Here is a 19411-nt window from a genome sequence, read left to right on the forward strand (position 1 = left end):
TTTATTTATGGTAGAGGGGATTGAACCCAGAGACACTTAACCACTGAACCACATTCCCAGCCCTTATTATTTTATTTGTATTTTGAGGCAGGTTCTCACTAAGTTGCTTAGGAACTCAATAAGTGTGGAGGCTGGCCTCAAACTTTTGATCCTCCTGCCTCAGCCTACAGAGTTGCTGCTTTCATGGGTCTGTGCCACAGTACTGGCTCTTCCCTTCTTATTACACATCATCCATTAGATTTAGAGTCCACTGTAATTCAGTTAGACTCATTTTAACTCATGGTGTCTGTGTGATGGGCTGTACAATATCACTCCCTACAAATGCCTATGTTGAATTCCTGGTACCTCAGAATGTGACTGTGTGGAGATAAGGCCTGAGATTAGGACACAGACACACAGTGGGAAGTGCACCTGAAGATAGGCTATGGGAAGACGGCTTTATGAGCCGAGGAGGAGGCCTTGAAGACATGGGCCCTGCTAACACTGCTGTCTTGGGCCTTGAGCTTCCAGAACTGTTAGAATAATAAGCGTCTGTCATTTGAGCCACCCAGTCTTCGGTACTTTGTTACAACCACCCTAACAAGCAACAACAATCTGCAAAGACCCTCTTTCCCAGTGAGGTCGTATTTGGCAGTCCTGGGTAGAAATAATTTAGGGGTTCACCATCAAGTACAGCATGAGTGAAGGAGTGTGAGTTGGGAGAAATGATTCTAGAAAGATGGTCTGCGACCCAACTGTGGAGAGCCTCAAATGCCAGGGCTAGGGGTCGGGACCTTGTTCTAGGAGCACAGACTCTGTCCAAGAGAACAAGAAACATGAGAAGTAAGCAAAAAGAAATGGTTGCAATTTCTAGACCATCCCTGCATCCTCCTAAAGAGCGTCCAGGTGTGTCAGACCTGGGCAGCTGGAGACCTGGTGATGTTGAGCATGTGGGAAAGGCTTTTGGGGTGTATAAACTCTTGGGATGATGCATGTTTTCTTCTGGGGCACCGATGATACCAGGTGGGGGCTGCTGGAACTCTACCCTCTACAAGGACTGTGTGTGGATTAGTGATGTCATTGAGGGTGAAGGAGGAGAAATGGGGTCTGCCTGGCTTGAGTGCTTCCTGCAAAAACACTCATTGAAATGTAGTTACCATTGGCACGAGGTGTTGGCACGAGGGACCTTTACGAGGTAATTACACCACGAGGGCCCTGCCCCCGTGGGTGGGATTAGTGTTATAAAAGCCAAGTTCCAGCCCTCCTTCTCTCTGCTCTCTTTTGCCTCCACCCATTGACTACGCCGAGACAGCCCAGCCTCCCAGCCTGCCAGCCGTGAGTCAGTACATTTCTGTTCCTTATGCTTTCTGTGGGGTTCCATTTTTGCAGCACAAAACAAACTAAAGGAGAAGCCCAGGTGCCTCATGTTGGCTATTCCTGATTGGATCATTCGGCTCATGGAACTGGTTTCATTTGTTTCTGATGGGGATGGGTACTGGGGGTTGAACTCAAGCACGCTCTACCAGCTCTTTCAATTTTGAGACAGGGTTGCTGAGGGCCTCAGAACATCACTGAGACTGGCTTCAAACTTCTGATCCTCCCACCTCGGCCTCCTGAAATGCTGGAATGACAGGTGTGTACCACCGTGCTGGGCACGGGGCTGGTTTCTGAGTGGCATCTGCAGCTTGTCCAGAGTCTGTGTAACTGTGTGGAAGCAACACTTTTGTTCGAATGTTAATCATTCTTGGAAGTGAAAGGTTTGCAACTATCTTGTGGAATGTGACACTGCGATGATGCCTAGTGCGTGGTGAATTCCATATGGGACGATGGCCTTGCCGACACCAGGTTAGAGGTAATAGCACTCAATAGCACTTTGACAAAGCTGTTTATTTGAGTTTTCCTTCCTCTGGTCCAGGCAGCATACTCCAGAGAGTATCCCCTGTGACATTTTCGAGCCTCCTGGCCCAGTTCAGCTGGTGGTTGTTGACTCCTATGTCCTTTCCTGTCCGTCACCAAGAACCTGTCCCTTGCCAATGCCCCAGGTTTACGTTTTTCTGGATACAGTTTTGATATACTTTTTGGGGGGTGGTTCTTGTTTGGTTTTGGTACTGGTGATTGAATGTAGTGATGTTCTACTATTGAGCTACATTCCGGGTCTGTGTAGTTTTTTTCTTTTTTCTTTTGTGTTTTGTTTTAATTTTAAGTCAATGTCTTGCTAAGTTGCTTAAGGCCTCTCTAAGTTGCCTAGGCTGGTCTCAAACTTGCAGACCTCCTGCATCAGCTTCCCCAGTTGCTGATTACAGGTGAGCATCATCACACCCAGCTCGTTACTGTTTTTAAGTAGGAAATAAACCAAATCTTTTAGGAAAGCAAAATATTTCAACCTGGAGGTAAGAGATTTAAGAGGAAAAAAGTTCCTGTTGAAGCTTTGTATTCTCTGATAAAATGACTTCATGGTATTTAAATCATCTGTTCCTTTAATAATATATAACATCATGCTTGGAACCTGGGGCATAGCAAATAGAGCTTGCATCTTGTACCTGAGCAGAGGGATATGAATTTGCTAGTTTGTTCATTAATGTATTAACTGGTTTATTCAGTCAATGCATATGAGTTCTGTGGAAATACAATAATAAACAAAACATAATTTTCCAATTCCTGGGCACTTGAAGATTACAGTGTGAAGGGAGAGAAAAAAATTTAAAAAAAATTGTTAAAAATCAAACAAGCAGGAGGTACATGGTGCAGTGGGAATTTATAACAAGGAGATTTGATCCTGGCAGAGTCTGTTCCTTAAAAATTTTTCTATTACCTCTTCTTATTAACAGAACCCAAATTTTCTTTGGGGGTGGCAAGATATGCAGCACAATAATCACCCGCCCAGCTTTTCATGGGGCTAACAAATCCATACAGCAATTCTAACATGAGATTTGAGTGACAATCTACTGGAGGACATAAGAGAACAAACCAGAATGGTGGTACCATTCTGTGTGTCATCTCATGTTGCATGTGGATATAATGTCTGGAGCTAAAGCAGATACTTTGTGATTATGAGGAAATGTGAACAGGATTACAGAAATTCTATTCTTGCCCTTATTAACCTGCTAAGTAGCAATACTAACAATTGCCCATGTCCTGACTTTGTATAATACATGGAAATCCTCATCTGTTTCATCACGTTTAGTGGCATTTTTGGTTTCTTGTCCCCACGTGCAATCCTAAGGTCTGATGTGGGAGCTCAGAGTTTCCCTGGAGAAATCTTGATTAACTGAGATTTGACATGTGAGTAAGATTTAACTAGTTGAAGAAGGAAGAGATTCTAGGCAATGAGAAACAAGTGTGCCTTCCTGTGCTGAGTGGGAGATTGATGCCTATGAAGGGTGTTGATAAACTGAGAGCCCCAAAAGCAAAGGGAATGGAGGCTGAGACCACATGGCCTTTCCTAGCCTAAGAAACTTAGAAGACAGCACTCGCCAGGGTAAACTGGGTCTCTGTGTGGTCACTCTACTTGGGCAGATTAAATATGTTGGGCAACTGGAATTACTGGCTTTTCATAAAACGCTTTGCATCCCTCTCCTGACAGACTTAGACTTTCATAGCCCCCTTCCCCTAGAAAATGACCCAGAGGCTAAGAGCCTGCCTTTAGAGTTGCAGGTAGTAGTTCTGGTGTGAAGAGCTGAAAAAAGCAGAATTGGTTTCTAGATGATGAAGCTCTGACCCGGAGATTCCATTCCCTAGTGATGAGCCTATTGCTCTCTATTCTTCTCTCTCTGAACCCACTTTCTCCTTCGGTTGGATTATGGTCTTTCTAGTCTCGCCTCTCTTCATAGATTTTACTAGTCAGCATTATTTTGGTGGCAAGTGACAGACCCAACGATGGGAGGTATGGTATATGATCCTGGCTCTCCACCTCCTGGGAACGCAGCAGAATTCTCTTGCAGATCTCAGAGCAGAGACGATGTTTGCCGTTTCTGTATTGGGTGGTGCCAGCCAAGGCTGTCGTGGGTCTCCAGAGCCCTCTTCTCCTCTGCTCTCTGGCTTCCCAGCATGATGTAGAGTAGAACCCCTTTCCCTGGACATCGAAGTGCACAAGAGAAATGAGCTTGTGTTTCAAACCACTCTGATTTTTAAATTTTTAAATTTGTTTTAATTAGTTATGCATGACACTAGAATGTATTTATGCACTTTGATATACCATACATAAATGGGATGTAATTTCTCGTTTATTTGAGTGTACATGTTGCAGAATCACATTCGTCATACAGTCACATATGTACATAGTAGAATGAAAGAGACATTATGACTGTCTCCCCTCCCCTCCCCTCCCCGTCTAAGGTAATGCTATTCTTCTCTAGTGACCTCTGCCTTATTATAAATTGGCATCCACATATTAGAGAAAATATTCAGCCATTGGTTTTTTGGGATTGGCTTATTTCGCTTGGCATGATATTCTCCAACTCCAACCATTTACTGTCAAATGCCACTTGAACTTGCAACTGTAGCACTACCCAGCCCATCCTGGCTGATAGGTTTTGAGATGGCCACTGCATCATCTCCCAGCCTGTCCTTGCTGATGGGCCACTTTAAAGCAGCTCACATGCAAAGGAGAACTTGTCTTGTGTAACTTGGGGGAATTATGGGGCAGCTCATAGAATTCACAGAAATTGACACCAGGCCTTAGGGGATTGGGATGATGAACTAAGCGCTAGGTGAGAACACACACATTCTCTCTCTCTCCTGCCCACCCCCAGCCCCTGATTGCCCCCTCATTTCTCATCACTGTTGAGATGCCTTGGAAAGCAGGAGTTCATCTGATGCATTTTTAAGGACCCCCTCCCTCCCTGATTGCATCTATTTATTGCAGGTGAAACTGTTCTCCGAAGACATCTGTGTCACCAGTTTGGTCAAATGCAGAGTATTTTCTGCCAAGTTTATACAAACCAACATAGTTTGAATGACTATAATGAACATACGAACCCGTCCACATTGATCAGAATCCAGGCTTTATTATTGTCTGATGAAAAGAGCTAAAACTTAATTCCAAGCACGTGTAATTAAAGTTTGCGGAGCAAGATGTGATTCACAAAACAGTGAAAATTTAAAGAAACTGGATATTTGTTGGAAGGACAGAATATATTGAGATTTTTTTTTTCTTCTAAAAAGCCCTCTTCCCAGAGCCTCAATTTTGTAACTTCATCTGAAGTGATGAAATTATTTTCTGCAATTTTGTTGAGAAGTTTCATGGGGATAGCATTTGGCAGGATAAAAAAATTTACCTAGATGCATGGCTCTAGAATAGTGCTGCCTAAATCCAACTTGCAACTTCCAAAGATAGGTTGTCTTGAAGAGACTTAAATGATTTTTTCCACCATCATTATATATTTAAGTATATAAAGAAAGTGTTAAAAAAGCTAACATATATATAGGGAGACAGTAAAGATATAAAAGGAAGGAGAAAATAGGCTTTTCCCCAGCGCTCCTGGCCCACAAGTTCTGCTGTTCTTGTTCTGCGCTTCAGAATTTCCCCTTTAAGGGGAAACTGATGTCATGCTGGGCATGGAATCCATCACGCATGCTACCTGCTCATGTCTTTTTGGACCCTGCCTGGGAACTTTAAAAAAAAAAAAAAACTGGGGTGGGGAGTTCAAAAGAAACAGAGTTAAATCAGAACCACCTCAGACATCATGGTCCTGAGGCAGCACACAAGACACAAGCCCAGCAGGGGAAGCAGCCACTCAAAGAAGGGGCCCTGGACTAGCAGGTGTATGGGAGGTGGGGCAGATGGAGCATGAGAGAGAAGTTGTTGGATTACACAGCACCCAGAACCTCTGATTTAGGGAATTCTCATCCCACAAATACACACAGCATGTATCTATAGCAATGTCTGACCAATGCATGGTGGTACATGATGGTGGTCCCATAAGATTGTAATGGAGCTGAAATATGACCTTTGCCCACTGCCATGGTAGCTGCCCAAGGTCATAATGCAGGGCACTACTCATGTGTTTTGGTCATACTGGTGTAGACCAATGCACTGCTATGTCAGTTGTATAAGATACAGCACATACAATTAGGCACCATACAGAATATTTGATAATAATAAATGATTTGCTGCTTTATGTATTTATCATATGCTATGGCTTGAGGTAGCCTCATTTATCTATTTCTCCCAAGGGTCCCCAGGGTGGGAGTATTAGCAGGTGCTGTGGATCTTAAGAGATGGAGCCATATTGGAGGCCCTTATCATGCCCTGAAAAGAGATTGTGGGACTCTGCCCATCCCCCCTCTCTCTTGTTGTGCAATAGTTTGAAATGTGACCATTTACTCCAACATGGCCCCTGCTGGGATATGCTGCCATCTGCCACCCTCATCATAAACCAAGCCAACAGGACTGCCCAGTCTTGAACTTTGAACCACCCAAACTGTGAGCTAAATAAACCTTTGTACTTCATATGTAGACTGTCAGGTATCTTATAGTGATGGAAAACTGACTAATACACTATACTATCATTTTATTACTGTTTTAGAGTAGAGTCCTACTTATAGAAAAATAAGTATGATAAGGCAGTATGCCATCTTGCACCAGCAGCAGCTGCATACATCTTGTGTTTACTGCATCTGTTGATCACATCAAGAAGCCACTTGGACTATTTAACTTATACCACATAAGGTTGCATAAATATACACTATGATTTTCATATCACCAAAATCACCTCTGACACATTTCTCAGAAAGTATCCCTGTGCTAAACTTTCAAGAGAAAATCTTCCAGGTAGCCTAAGCTTGCTTTTCTGGGTTGAAGCAGTGTGTTGTATTTTTAAACAGACTGAGTCTACACAAATGAGAAGAACAAGGAAAGAGAAAGAATATGATAGCCCTTTACATAGATGTCATTTTAATAGCGTGCACATGTCTGGATCATTATTTTCTGACCCCTTGAAGGGCAAACTCACAATGAAATATGGTAGCACAATTGTCTGATCCTGTATTGCTATGGACTTTGACACTTGTGTGGCAATTTTGCAATTAGTAATTGCAATTTTGACATATTCTTGGGGACCAGCAGCCTCTAAGTCATGTCTGATCTTGCTTGGAGGATGTATCTGCAGAGGGCCTCTTAAGGGATGGTGAACTCACAGATGTACCTCTTGCTACTGCGGCAGGCCTCATCGCTCCATTTCCCCTGAGCCGACTGGGAGAAGAGGATGCAGTTTTCCTTCTTGCCTCCATTGGGCTGTGCACGGTCCCAGTTGAGGAAGGAAACGGCGAATCCGTGGACATCGAGAAACTTGCCTTCCGTGACCATGTCATTGATGCCCAGCCAAAAGTCATCGACGCCTGGCAGGCTCCTCTTACCATAGTCTCGGAGGGCATTGATCTCGTCGGTGTTCCTGGGCACGACCAATGTCCCTCCCTTGGAAATGCAGTCTTCATTGGCTTCATGGAAGTGCTTTGAGCCTTCCGATGCAAGGTAGCATTTCCTGTGAACTTTTGTGCCTCGAAGACACACTGTGGGATGTGAAAGTATATACGTTAATTTGCTTTTGAGTGTACCATGCCTGGCGCAGACAGCCATAAACTTGGATGGAATGGATAACATGTGACAGTGATGATGAGTTAGTTTATTGGTGATTTTGTGTGTGTGTGTGTGTGTGTGTGTGTGCTGAGCACTATACATACACAAACTCATAATAATCATGACCACCCTGTGAAGTGGTACATCATTACCCCACTTATCAGGACATTGAGGCTTAGAGAAATCCTTACTTTTCACAACTTAGCCATATCAGTAATGTAACTTGCATAGCATATAAAATCACCTCTACACAATTCAGGTCTGCCCCACCTTCAAAACATTTTTTTTTTGTTTGGTGGGGGGAATAGTGGGGATTGAACCAAGGGGTGCTTAACCACTGAACGACATCCCCAGCCATTTGTTGTTGTTGTTGTAGTATTTTACTTAGACATCAGGTCTCACTGAGTTGCTTGGGACCTCACCAAGTTGCTGAGGCTGGCTTAGCCCCCCAAGCCACTAGGATTACAGGCTTGCACCACTGTGCCCAGCTCAAAGCATGATCTTCAGCCTCTAGCTGCTTTGATACTCCTGTGCATCCTAATTTATGCAGATCTGTGATATGCTGAATTTCCTTGGGACTTCTGGATTCGGATGGGATTTCAAAATGATCAAAACAAAAGCAAAAGTCTGAATTTGTGTTTGCAGAGCCCATGGTTTTGTTAAGTGGGATAACTGAGACCTTGTAATACTTTTTGGGCTACCTGGGAAAAAGTAGACATAAATATACTTTTTGAGCACAGCTCCAGGGCCATGGTGCCCAGCTTTAGGTCTCCTCTCTGATGTTTCCTAGCTGTGTAAACCTTAGATAAATTTACTTAATTTCTGTGTGTTTCACTTTCCTCATCTGTAAAGTGAGGATAATCATCATCAGCACAAGCTGGAAGAGTCGACATAAATCAGCTATTCAACTTAAGTTGTTGGTGGGTTCATAAAATAGGTGTAGTGACAGAATATGGGTAAAAGGTTACCCAAACTTTCTTTTCCTTCTGCATGAGCATTTAACTTCACTTTAACTTTCTGATTCTGTATCCCCGGAAACCTGAACAGGGGAACATGGTACCGTGTTACTAGGCAACTTTGCTTATGGTAAAAGTGACCCTGGATTGGTAACTACCTCCAGCCCAGGAGTTAAAATTGCTTGATGGAAAGCCGTGACTTGTGTCTTCCCTGAAGTGTGACCTTGTACTTGGGCAAGTTCCTGTGGGGCCTTCTACACTCTGCTTTTGGAGTTGATATGAAGAATATTGTTTCCAGGGCTGGAAGCTTTGCAGGCCAGGGCTTTTTCTGAACCTGCCCAGTGCACTCTAATTTCCTCCCTCTTGGAGACTAGCTTCTGGATGAATGTGTGGCTACACAGGCTGTGCACAGGAACACAGGACGCAGCCCAGTGGGCAAGCCTTGGCTCTCACCTGTGTCTCTCCACAGGCATCTGATGCCCAGTGTGGCCTGGGGGATGCCCGTGAGCCTGGTCATTTGATCTAAGTGGCTCTCCTAGTGGTAAACATTTCACACCAGTCAATGCTGTGCTTTGGTCATTTAATACTTCCTTCACTCTGTTTCTCCACCTAGTAGAGAGGAATTATGCCCTGGCTTCTAGAATGTATTCTAGAGCCACCTAGTTTTATTTCTGTACCACCCACATAGAGGAGGAAGGGTTGGCAAATGGAGCTGATTTCCCAAAACAATCATCTCCCAGATTTCAGGTCCTCTCACTGGAACACATCTGCGGTTTGTCCACAATTCTTTTAAGAAGAGCTGTCACCCAGAACTCCAGATGTGGTCTGGGTTAGTCTAGAGCACGGGGCCTGACAGGTGCTCTTCTGCTGTCCTTTGGAGGAGGTGCTGGTGGGGTGGGGGAGGGGCTCTCACCTGTCTGCAGGGCTTGCATTTCCTTCAGGGCGTTGACTTCTCTCCAGAGCTTTTCAACTTGAGACTTCAGATCTCCATCCTTTTCTGGGGACATTTTAGGGTGGGATGAGGTAGATGGGAAAGAAAGCGTATGATTAAAATAAAATTCTTTAAAAAGAGCTTCAGGATGCAGAATTCAAGGGGGTGGCAATTTGGAGGAAACTGGGCTGAGTGTACGAAAAACTCATGCATGAAGACAGCGTGGGCAGGAAGACGGGGGCGAGGGATTGCTGAGGCTGTAACCCTGGGAGCCCTTTCGAGATGGAGCTTTTGCCCCTCTTTCGCCCCACAAGATTCCCCTTGTCACAAGGCTTTGGACTCTTCAGCTCTTGGCATGTGGGAGAATGAGAGCTGTTTCCCCTTCCTGTGCACCTGGGTTGCCCCTCTCCTGCCTCCCTCCTGACCCAGCTTCTCTTTGAACATTTCTGATTACGCTCTAGGTTGGAATCCAATCCGTACTCTTTCTTTGATTATTGTCTATTTTCTCCAGATCACTTTCTCCAATCTATATATCACCCACTTATTTCCTTCTGAATGTTTTCACTACCCAGGGCATTCCTGATGCCTAACATGATGCTAGGCCCATAATATTCGTGGCATGTACTTTATGGTGTAAAAAATACTTTCATGTTAAGTGCTTTTTTAAAAAAAATTGTAGTTGTAGATGGGCAGAATGCCTTTATTTTATTTGTTTATTTTTAATGTGATGCTGAGGATCGAACCCAGGGCCTCACATATGCTGGGCAAGCACTCTGCCACTGAGCCCCAGCCCTAATGTGCTCTTTAAAAATAGCAATAAAGGGAGAAAACTGATTCTCGTTGAAAAGAAGGCTCAGCCCAGGGAGCTAGGTGATTGGTAGGTAAGTTCCAGGACTCCGACTAACGTAGGACCCCATACCATCTGTCCCCAGTATCCATTTACAGCTGATACATCTGGTCTGGTGGCTCCCAGCAGGGCTGAGCAATAAAGGATCAGGTAGAAATTCACCCATGTAAGGGATGAGCCACTTCTTTAGTCTTGAATGTTCTTGGTTGGTGCTAAAGAATTTTCCTGGCTGTCAGATCAACTTGACTATAGGTAAGTGGTAACAAATTAGTAACCTTGGCCAAATGCAAGCTCTAGAACTGCTAGGGACTCCCTTAGACATAAACAGCTTTATAACATCATAGTAAATCATAAAAACAAATATTAAAAGCCACCATATACTGTCTTCCAGGAGACTAATTCTTTCAGTATTCCTATGAGAAAGATGCTACCGTTGTCTCCATTTTACAGAAGAAAAACTAGAGGCAAAGAAAATGGAATGAGCCTGCTGAAGGTCACCCAACTAGTGAGCTGCAGAGCTGGGACGTGCATTTCCCTGGCTCAAGCCTGTTTTCATCCCACCCCTCTGATCTGCTTCCACCCAGGGATTTCCTCTACTCCTTGGTCCCAGGCACATAGCCTTCGAGTAGATGCTTAAAGCTTTATAAGAACTGTTCCCAGAAGTCTCTTTGTGGGGATGCCATACATAGAATCCATTTCATTTTTTTTTAATCCTAGGATTTTTTCAGGACAGTCTGAAATCTACATGTCCTAGTGCATCATCCCCTTGAACATGCTCACAAGCCAGATGTTTCCACATTTGGGTAAAGAAATCACCTTCTGGGGTATCCAGGGCCAGTCCCACCTCTACTTCACTTAATGCTGTACGTCGATTCTTAAAGTATCAACAGCTCAGCTCAGAAATACAAGACGACAGAGATTTTCTCCAAGGCACCATTCAAACAGGAATAGACTAAAGGGCACACTTAGAATGCAAAGCCATCAGCTGTTGGGCCAGGCTTGCAAAGTCCTCCGAAGACTCTCTTCCAAGTTATGCTGTCAACTGGACCACTGTCATCCCCCTCACTCTTGGCTTCCTGCTCCCTTCTATTTAAATAAGTGGCCTCCACTGGGAGACTGTAAACACTGTAATTAGCACCAAGACAGTGAATTAGTATTAGGCTCCTGGGAGATCATTATGGAAGTCATTATCCAGGTGACTTGGCTTCTGCTGCCCTCCCTTTGTTGCTAATGGGGATGAACAAAGGGATTATATTTCACTGCAGAATTTGTATTTTAGTTATTAACACAACACATAATTTGTTGTGACCTGGGATGTAAGTAATCACAGGAAAATCTCATGTTTGGAGCTCACTCATTGCCATTTTGAATTTCTGAAAAGGTTCCCTTTTATGAGGGTTGTTACCCAGAATTAGATATAATACGGAAATGCAAACAATGTTCCAGAAGATCTGACCAATAAAACTCTATGTTGATACTTTAAGAATCCATGTACAGATGGTTGTCATGATGCAGGGGAATGGCCACGCCCACACACTGAGCCTAGAGTGTGGACGGCAGAGATCTTTTGAAGAGACGAGCAGAGAATCCCATTAACCTGCAGTTTTTCTTGAAGAAACATAACATCTAGCAAGGGGATCGATATGTGTATACAAAGCACTTCCTCAGGGACATTGTACCATAAAGAGATGGATTGGAAGCCATACAGAAATTTACCAAGAGAAAACATTGTCACGACCCGCCCAAACAATGGTACAATATCTTGAATGAAATATGTTTTCTATGGAGAGCTGTCCAGGATTTCACAGACGAATTAAATCCATTTGCCTGCCAAACAGTTTGCACAGCCAATCTGGAAACATTAACACCCAATGTTTAATGGGGGTAATACTGTGACAAGGACTGGGGTAGAAAAGATGGCTTGGACTTTTGACTTCATAAACTTCTAAAATATTTTAAGCTCTTTAAAATAATACCACAGTATATGGGTGGATGGGGAAAGACCTGTTCAGAAAATAGGGCTATTGCTTCACCTTCAGCAGGGTCTACTTTCTTGGACCTGATGGTGAGGAATGTTTTGGAGAGGCAATGTTTAAGTTGTGGACTCCCCAAAAAAGTATGTGTGTGGGGATGGGGGAGAAGGGGTGGAGAGCGAGCGAGCACACATTGACATTCTCTCCCTGCATCCCTACTGGGTAACCCCCATTTTTTCCTACTTTTCCCAGCAGTGAAGAGAGGCTGGCCAGAAAAATCTGCCACATCACCCTGGATCATCTCTCTCTCTCCCCCCCACTTCTTCCCCTATCCTGGTCCTCAGCTGTGTACTTCATCTACTTATTAGAAATATTGTAACCTTTCATTAAGAGGGGGAACTGGGACATGTAATCCTTTATAGGGAAAAGGCTCTGCTTAGGATACCTCGCACTAGACCTAGATTTTATAAATAAATGCCCCTGGAAAGGGCCCTTTAAAATCACTAAAACAAAGCACAAGACAAGCCCCCTTGGACCCCTAATGCAATCTAGACTTTTATCTTGTTGGTATTTTTTTTCCTAATGAAGTGAAATTGCCATAATATCCCCCTTGAAATGTCCTGAGAGGAAAATGGCTTAAAAGGATGAGATGAAATGTCCCCCTAGGTCTGGCTGCTTTTTTTCTCTTTCTCAGTTTCAGCATACTGCAAATACATTGTCCTAACTTAATTCATGACAACTTTTTTAAACCTCTTTGCCTATATCAAGTCGCCCCAAGTTTGGAATTGCTTAGAGAGTCCATTTTGTTTCCAAACATTGCACGACTTTACATGTGGACATGCAATCTTAAAGAGGAAGTTTGATGCTCTGACATAAGAAATGTAAATAGGTGGCATAGACTCTCCTAAGACGGCCAGGGAATAAACCTATAAGGTAGCTAAGGACGAGAAAGGAGCTGGCGGATACCCACAGTTTTGTCCTCTGCTGCACGTTTAGTACAATCACAGTTCTTACAAACATATTTGAGGGAACTACTCAATACTTAGGAGTATTGAGTACTCCTACATAACGGTGGACTCTACTTGCCCTGTCATTCGTAATGCCCCAACTTCACGTACCCAGGTGAGCGCCCTCTGAGGAACATGCCATATATCTAAGCCCACCAGATAGGTAAGCCAGAAAGTTTTTATATTACAAAGCTTTTCTTCAATAACTATAAAATCCCGCATGATTCCTTTAACTATCAAACTCTGAGATTCCAAAGTTCACTCACTCGGTCCCCTGTAAAATGACATGCACATGCTGGCATTGTGCTGTCACCAGGGACAGGCTCCTGGTGGGTAGATATGAACTCGCCCGGCACCTCCACACACTAAGCCCCGAGGGTGGCTGGGCTGAACAGTCCCGTTACCTTTCACTCGGCGTTTGCTGTGCTTCCTGGCTTTTAATCTGGACGTGTGGCTGGTGGTCTGGTCCAGGAGTAAGGTGATCACCAGGATACAGATCACAAATCCACTCTTTGCCATGGCTCCTGGGCTAGTCAGTGAGGCCACTCTGCCAGCCCCTCTGCAGCAGCAGCTACAGAGCAAGGAGACTGCTCGGCCACATCTTGCCCTGGGTGCCCTGGGCCAGCTTTATAAACGTGAGCGGAGGAGGTTGGCTGAGCTTCTGCTGACGAAATGTTTGAATGCCTCGGCTGGCCAGGGCATAAGGTGGCTCCTTGTTCTCAGGCCACATGTTGGACTTTTTATTTATTTTAATTCTGTTTCATTTGCCTTCTCGGAGTGCATCAGAGTTCATTAAGGGTTTTGCCTGTTTTCCTATTTTTTTATTTTTTTTTTAAATCTAAAGTCTGGGAGCCTTGGGGTCTCCTTGAAGACCCAACATTTAAAAGTGTTTTATGTGGAGCTCTGAAGTTTATTAAATGTTCTGGAAAATGAATTCGGTTCAGTTTCAGAGCAAAAGGTTGGAGAGACATGGAGAGAGAGAGATGTGGAGGCAGACAAACAGATTCCCAGTAGGGTGGTGAGAAAGAAACCTCAAAAAAAAAAAAAAAAAAAAAAGCCAGGGAATTTACTTCTTTAATGTGCATGTGTGCATGAGAGGGATGCCACAGAATTGGGCATTTAAACTATTGTGTGTGCACATGCATGTGTCTGAATGGCTCAGGGGGACCTTAGGAATAGTTCATGCAGTGGGATTTATGGAGTGGCTCATGTGGGTAACCCATAATGCAATTTATGAGTCCTCCCTCTGTTAGTTTTGTGGCTGCATCAATATGTGCATGCATTCTTAAAAAATACCTTAGAGTGAAAAGAATATTAAAAAGGTGAATTACTTCCATGAGAATAATGTAAAACAACAATAATTATTTTACAAATCTCTATCGCCCCACTTTTTGCCCTTGAAGCTACTTGACCCACATTAAATCATACTTTCTCCCTGCTCAGTATTAGGGACTGAACCCAGATGTGCTCTACCACTGAGCTACGTTCCCAGCCCTTTTAACATTTAATTTCAAGACAGGGTCTTGCTCAGTTGTTGAAGCTGGCCTTGAACTTGCCATCCCCCTGCCTCAGCCTTCCCATAGCTGGGATTATAGGTGTGTACCACCATGCCTGACTTGCAGTCAAGTTTTGATGGACTCTAGGGACCTGGGCTGTGACAGTGTGCTTTGGCTTGAATACAGAAGATCAATGTGTATAAATCATTGGTCACACGATTGTTTAAATTGTTCTTTGTCATCTTTCTGGATCCTTTAGGAAGAAATTTCAAGTTACAAAACAGTAATAGAATGTACAGCATTTTTCTTGATCTGTGTTGCACCCTTCCATGGACAAGGTGTCTTCTTCAAAATAATTCTATATTATTTTAAGACTACTCTTCTTTCCCAGTGACACCTCTGACACCTTGTTGATTTGGTTTTTCTTTGAGCCTGATCCTAAAGCATATACTTTCTTCTTTTTCTTTTTTGTGTTGCTAGGGAACAAACCCAGGGCCTCATGCACACTAGGCAAGCCCTCCTTCACTAAGCCACACTCCAGACCCACTTTCTTCCTTTTAATGTAGATTTATGGACCTTATTTTTCTGGAGCAGTTTTAGAGCAGTTTCCCATATGCCCCTTCCCCCTATAGTTCTTCCTATTATTAACATCTTGAATTAGTGTGGTGTATTTGTTACAACTGATGAAAGGATTAATGATGATACATTGTATCAATTAAAGTCTGCAGTGAACCATGGTCCATGGGCAGTGAACATTCTGTGGGGTTCAGACAATGTACCGGGTTCTTTCTACAGCATCACAGAATCCTACAGGATGGTTTCTCTGAAGCCCACCCTTCTGGTTCGAATGAAGCCTTGGAGACTCCACCTCTTCCCTTCTGCCTGGGGCTCCTGGGGACTTTCCATGGGCTACTCTAATCCCCCTCCCTCTTACACAATCTGATTCCATTTCATGGCCTTAGATTTTCTGTCTTGGGCTCCTCCATCTACCTCCCCTATTGGATCTCTTCCCGTCGGGCTAATCGTTCCCATTTCCCACCTGAGAATTCTAGTTGTTGTCTCGGACATTTCAGCCTATTATGTTCAAAAGTTAAATTCTGGATTTTTTTCTCCCATGAATGCCCTATGGATTAAAAAAAAAAAAAAGTCACATTTCTCCCAAGGTTACAAAGAGGTGTTAGCTGGGAGTAAACAGAAAGGGATTAGACTGGATTTCCTTACTGTGATGTAGAAGGGGGCCCTGGCTCCTTGAATCTTCCTTAGACGCAAGTAGCTCAGGCCTTCAGAACTTCCAAATCTACCACCCCAGACCCCCTCTTTACCTGGCAATCCAGGCAATCTCCCCCATAACCTTGCCAGTAGTAAGTGCTGGGGTTCTACCCCAGAAATGCTATGACTTGACTTGTCCTTCTGCCTTGCCCTTATCTCATCCGAGTCACCAAGAGCTCTTGTCCTGACCCAGTGAACCTTGCGTTCTTTGCTGATAGGACAGTCATTCTCGACTTCAAGCCCTCTGAATCTTTCCATCGTACTTAGCACGAGGCCCAGACTTCTCATCATGGTTTCTGAGGCCCTCCCACCTGGTGACATCTCACTTGGTCTTTCCTGGTGACTTTCTCCCATCCGAGACCCTTCACCAGTTTCGAATCATTTCTAAGTCAGACTCCTCACCCATACAGGGCTGTCCCATATGCTTCGTCTCCATCTCTCTACCCCAGCCCTCCTACACTTTAATTCCCTATGAGTGCCAGCAGGACCATAGCTGGCTACTCCTGTCCTTTAGGTCTGAACTCTGTCACCTGTGCTTTCTCTGTTTGCATCATCCAGGAGAGTTCTACTCTGCTGTTTAGGACCCTGGATTCCTCCCTGGAACCCCCAAGAAAACGGGGGGACAAAAGGATCATGCTCTCCTCCTTTCAGAGTACCCTTATTCTCCCTTGAGAGGGTCCCCTTTTCCTATCCTTTCTACTAAACTCCTGCCTCCCACTCTGAGGAAACAAAACTATACACACATCAAAGATAATGAGGCAGGTGGCCCCCTCCCCTCCTGGTCCTGGGGAAGGCAGGCCGGTGTCCTCTTGAGGACTGAACAATTCCTTATTTGTGGAGCAGGATGATGTCATCTGCCTTGTCTCCTGGGCTGGACCTGGGCTTCTGAAAGGACTATTTAAGAAGAAGCCCACATTTATAGCCAGGGAACAGGAACTATAAAAATATTGCCTCTAGACAAAAAGTGTTTTGATGAGGATTTTAAAACTGTCACCAGGGTCTTATTTTCTTTAATAAATGACTATTGGCAGCACAGCCCTTGACCACCCTGTGTAGCTGGTGTGTTTATTCCACAGGTTGCTATTTTAAAGTTGCTCTAAGCTGTTTTCCAGAGTCTCGGATTCTAACCCACAAATCCATCCGGCCTCAGTGCTGTTTGTCTATTAATACTCAAGTCTGAACACGTTTGCAGGCTGCATTCAGAGGTTCAAGGGCAGCATTTAGGGGAGGTCACAGGACTGAACTTGAATATAGCACAGCGAGCTCAAGTGCACGGAGGAAAGATTTGTTGTGGTGTGTGCGCTAAAGTGGCCTTGTTTCTCCTGTGGTGATTACTCGTAGCTGTGACTGCTGAAAATGTCATGGGATTTGAAGAGAGTTGGTGACAGGTTTTAGAGAAGAGGGTTATCAGACTTCTAAGCCTGGGTTAGCAGTGAATGGGACAAAGATCAAAACTCTGATAGTCTGAGATTGAAGTTTCTGATGTCATTTATGAGTGGCGTGACAGTGGCCAGACTTGTCATCTCTTTGAAGCTGGTGTCCTCACCTATCTTGCAGAATGGTTATAAAAATGGGAAACCATATATATAAAATAGGCAGAGCCTCATATTGTCATCGTAGGTGATCAGGCTTCCTTGGCTACTGTCCTATACACACACATCGTCTGAACTTCTCAGACTCACCCCAGCCCTCACCCCAATCTCAAAGCCTCGGTCCTCTTTGAGCCCATAGAACTTCTAAAACATGCAGCCATTGTACATTTATTTATCTTCCCTCCTGCCACTTGATGTGGGATATAAGTCTTAGTCTCTCCTGAGTTTCTAGACCTGTGTAGTTCAACAGGTAATAGTGGCTATTAGCATGGTTCTAATGCCTGTCTGAATGCCTCACAAATATGTATTACATGAAATGATTTAGCCAAATGGCTCTGAAGTCAAGAAACTGGTGACTTAGATCCAATTACTCTTAGGTGCCAAGCTAGGACTTTTTAAAAATGTAAATCCAGTAAGAAAGTCATTATTATCTGGTTTTATGAGTAGAGTGATGGTTCTTACATTTCTCAAATTGTAAGAGTTGGTCAGACTTGGCTCTCTCACACCAGAGCTCAGCTATGGGGTTTGATCCACCTGGTGATAAAGGGGATTTGTGTCTTCCTGGGCTTACCCAAGAGATCAGTCAGGAGGTGAGGTGAAAGTTTCTGGTAATCTCAGGGCAGTGGGAGTAGAATAGTTGGATATCAAGTTTAGGAGAGATGGGGAGTCATTCAATCCAACTAGATACTTGGGTCTCTATTGCAGAATCCCTGGCAAGTCTCTACTCTGTACCCTTCCCCAGCAAGGTAGCCAATTCTATTGCTAGAAAGTTCTGTGTAACCCAGAAGGTATTTTTCCTCCTCCTCTACCACCTTTCCCAACTTATTATGACTAGTTCTCTTTCTTGGCAACCCATGAGGAAAGATTACAGCCCCCATTAACTCATAAAGTCTCATGTTACAGCATTTCCCCCCACCTCCATGTTCTTGGAGTTCTCAGGATTAGTTACCCTCTGGCCTCTGGTTCAGCTTTAGGCATGTGGTAGGCGCTTCTCTGGGCTGGTTTCTGCTGTGTGATCTCATCTTGAACCAGTTCCCTCTCCTCTTTAGGACCAAGTGTTCTCCTGGCTCCTTCCCATCCTGCCTACTTGTGGGGCCTCCTAGACATGGTGCTGAGGTCACCATATCCCTGGCCCTGTAATAACCGGACACCTCACCTATTTCCCTGCTGCCCATACCAACATGTGGTAGTGGAAAGTGTACAAGTGACATCACACAGACGGGAGCTGAGTGGTGGTGCTCTTGTCTGCCAGTTCTGTGATTCGGGGAGCTCATTAACTTCTCTGGTCCTCACCTTCCTATAAACTGGAGATTATAAGGACAGTTCACCAACAATGCTGGGAAGATTAAAAAGGTTCCCTGGAAAAAAATCAGTATAGTGGCTAACACTCATTAGAGATATTTAAAAAGTGGACTTTCTATTTATAATTTTATCATCGCCCCTAAAAGACTATCCAAGCTCTTACCAACTTCAGTCTGAAGTCCATCCCTTTCCTACTATCTAACTCGTCTCCATCTGGTTACCCCATCTGCCCATCCTCCAAGCAGTAACCCCAGTGAACAGTCCGTTTCTTAAGGCAGGCAAACATTTGGTTGATCTGTTTTTCCTAGGTGTACTGACGTTTCAAATTTATTGTGAGTTTTGCCTGGCCCCGCTGCCAAGAGTCCAAGAATACAAAAAAGACAGTATTCGCCTCCCTTCCACCAAGAGCAAGGGCAACCCACAGTGGAAAGGCCCCTCTGTGGGCCTCCTGAGGTCAGACCTGGTGGAAACGCTTTTCAAACT

General features: G+C 44.2%; 1 protein-coding gene across 1 annotated transcript; it reads right to left on the reverse strand.

Annotated features, from left to right (window-relative positions):
* Positions 1-4969: 4969 nt before the first annotated feature.
* On the reverse strand, positions 4970-13896 carry Clec3a (C-type lectin domain family 3 member A). The gene is made up of 3 exons (XM_015496047.2): positions 13674-13896; positions 9425-9508; positions 4970-7488 (listed from the first exon to the last, which is right to left on the reverse strand). The coding sequence occupies exons 1-3, from the start codon at positions 13786-13788 to the stop codon at positions 7097-7099; spliced, it is 591 nt and encodes a 196-aa protein (XP_015351533.1). The 5' UTR covers positions 13789-13896; the 3' UTR covers positions 4970-7096.
* Positions 13897-19411: the final 5515 nt, after the last annotated feature.

The sequence above is a fragment of the Marmota marmota genome, unplaced genomic scaffold (assembly GCF_001458135.2).
Source record: "Marmota marmota marmota unplaced genomic scaffold, marMar, whole genome shotgun sequence".
Classification (NCBI taxonomy): domain Eukaryota; kingdom Metazoa; phylum Chordata; class Mammalia; order Rodentia; family Sciuridae; genus Marmota; species Marmota marmota.

Excerpts from the sequence above, each read along its gene's own strand:
- Clec3a (XM_015496047.2), bottom strand. The coding sequence starts at position 13,788 with ATGGCAAAGAGTGGATTTGTGATCTGTATCCTGGTGATCACCTTACTC. Across the intron at positions 9,509-13,673 it reads CAGCAAACGCCGAGTGAAAG|AAAAGGATGGAGATCTGAAG; the intron begins GTAACGGGACTG and ends AAATGTCCCCAG. Across the intron at positions 7,489-9,424 it reads AATGCAAGCCCTGCAGACAG|TGTGTCTTCGAGGCACAAAA; the intron begins GTGAGAGCCCCT and ends CACATCCCACAG.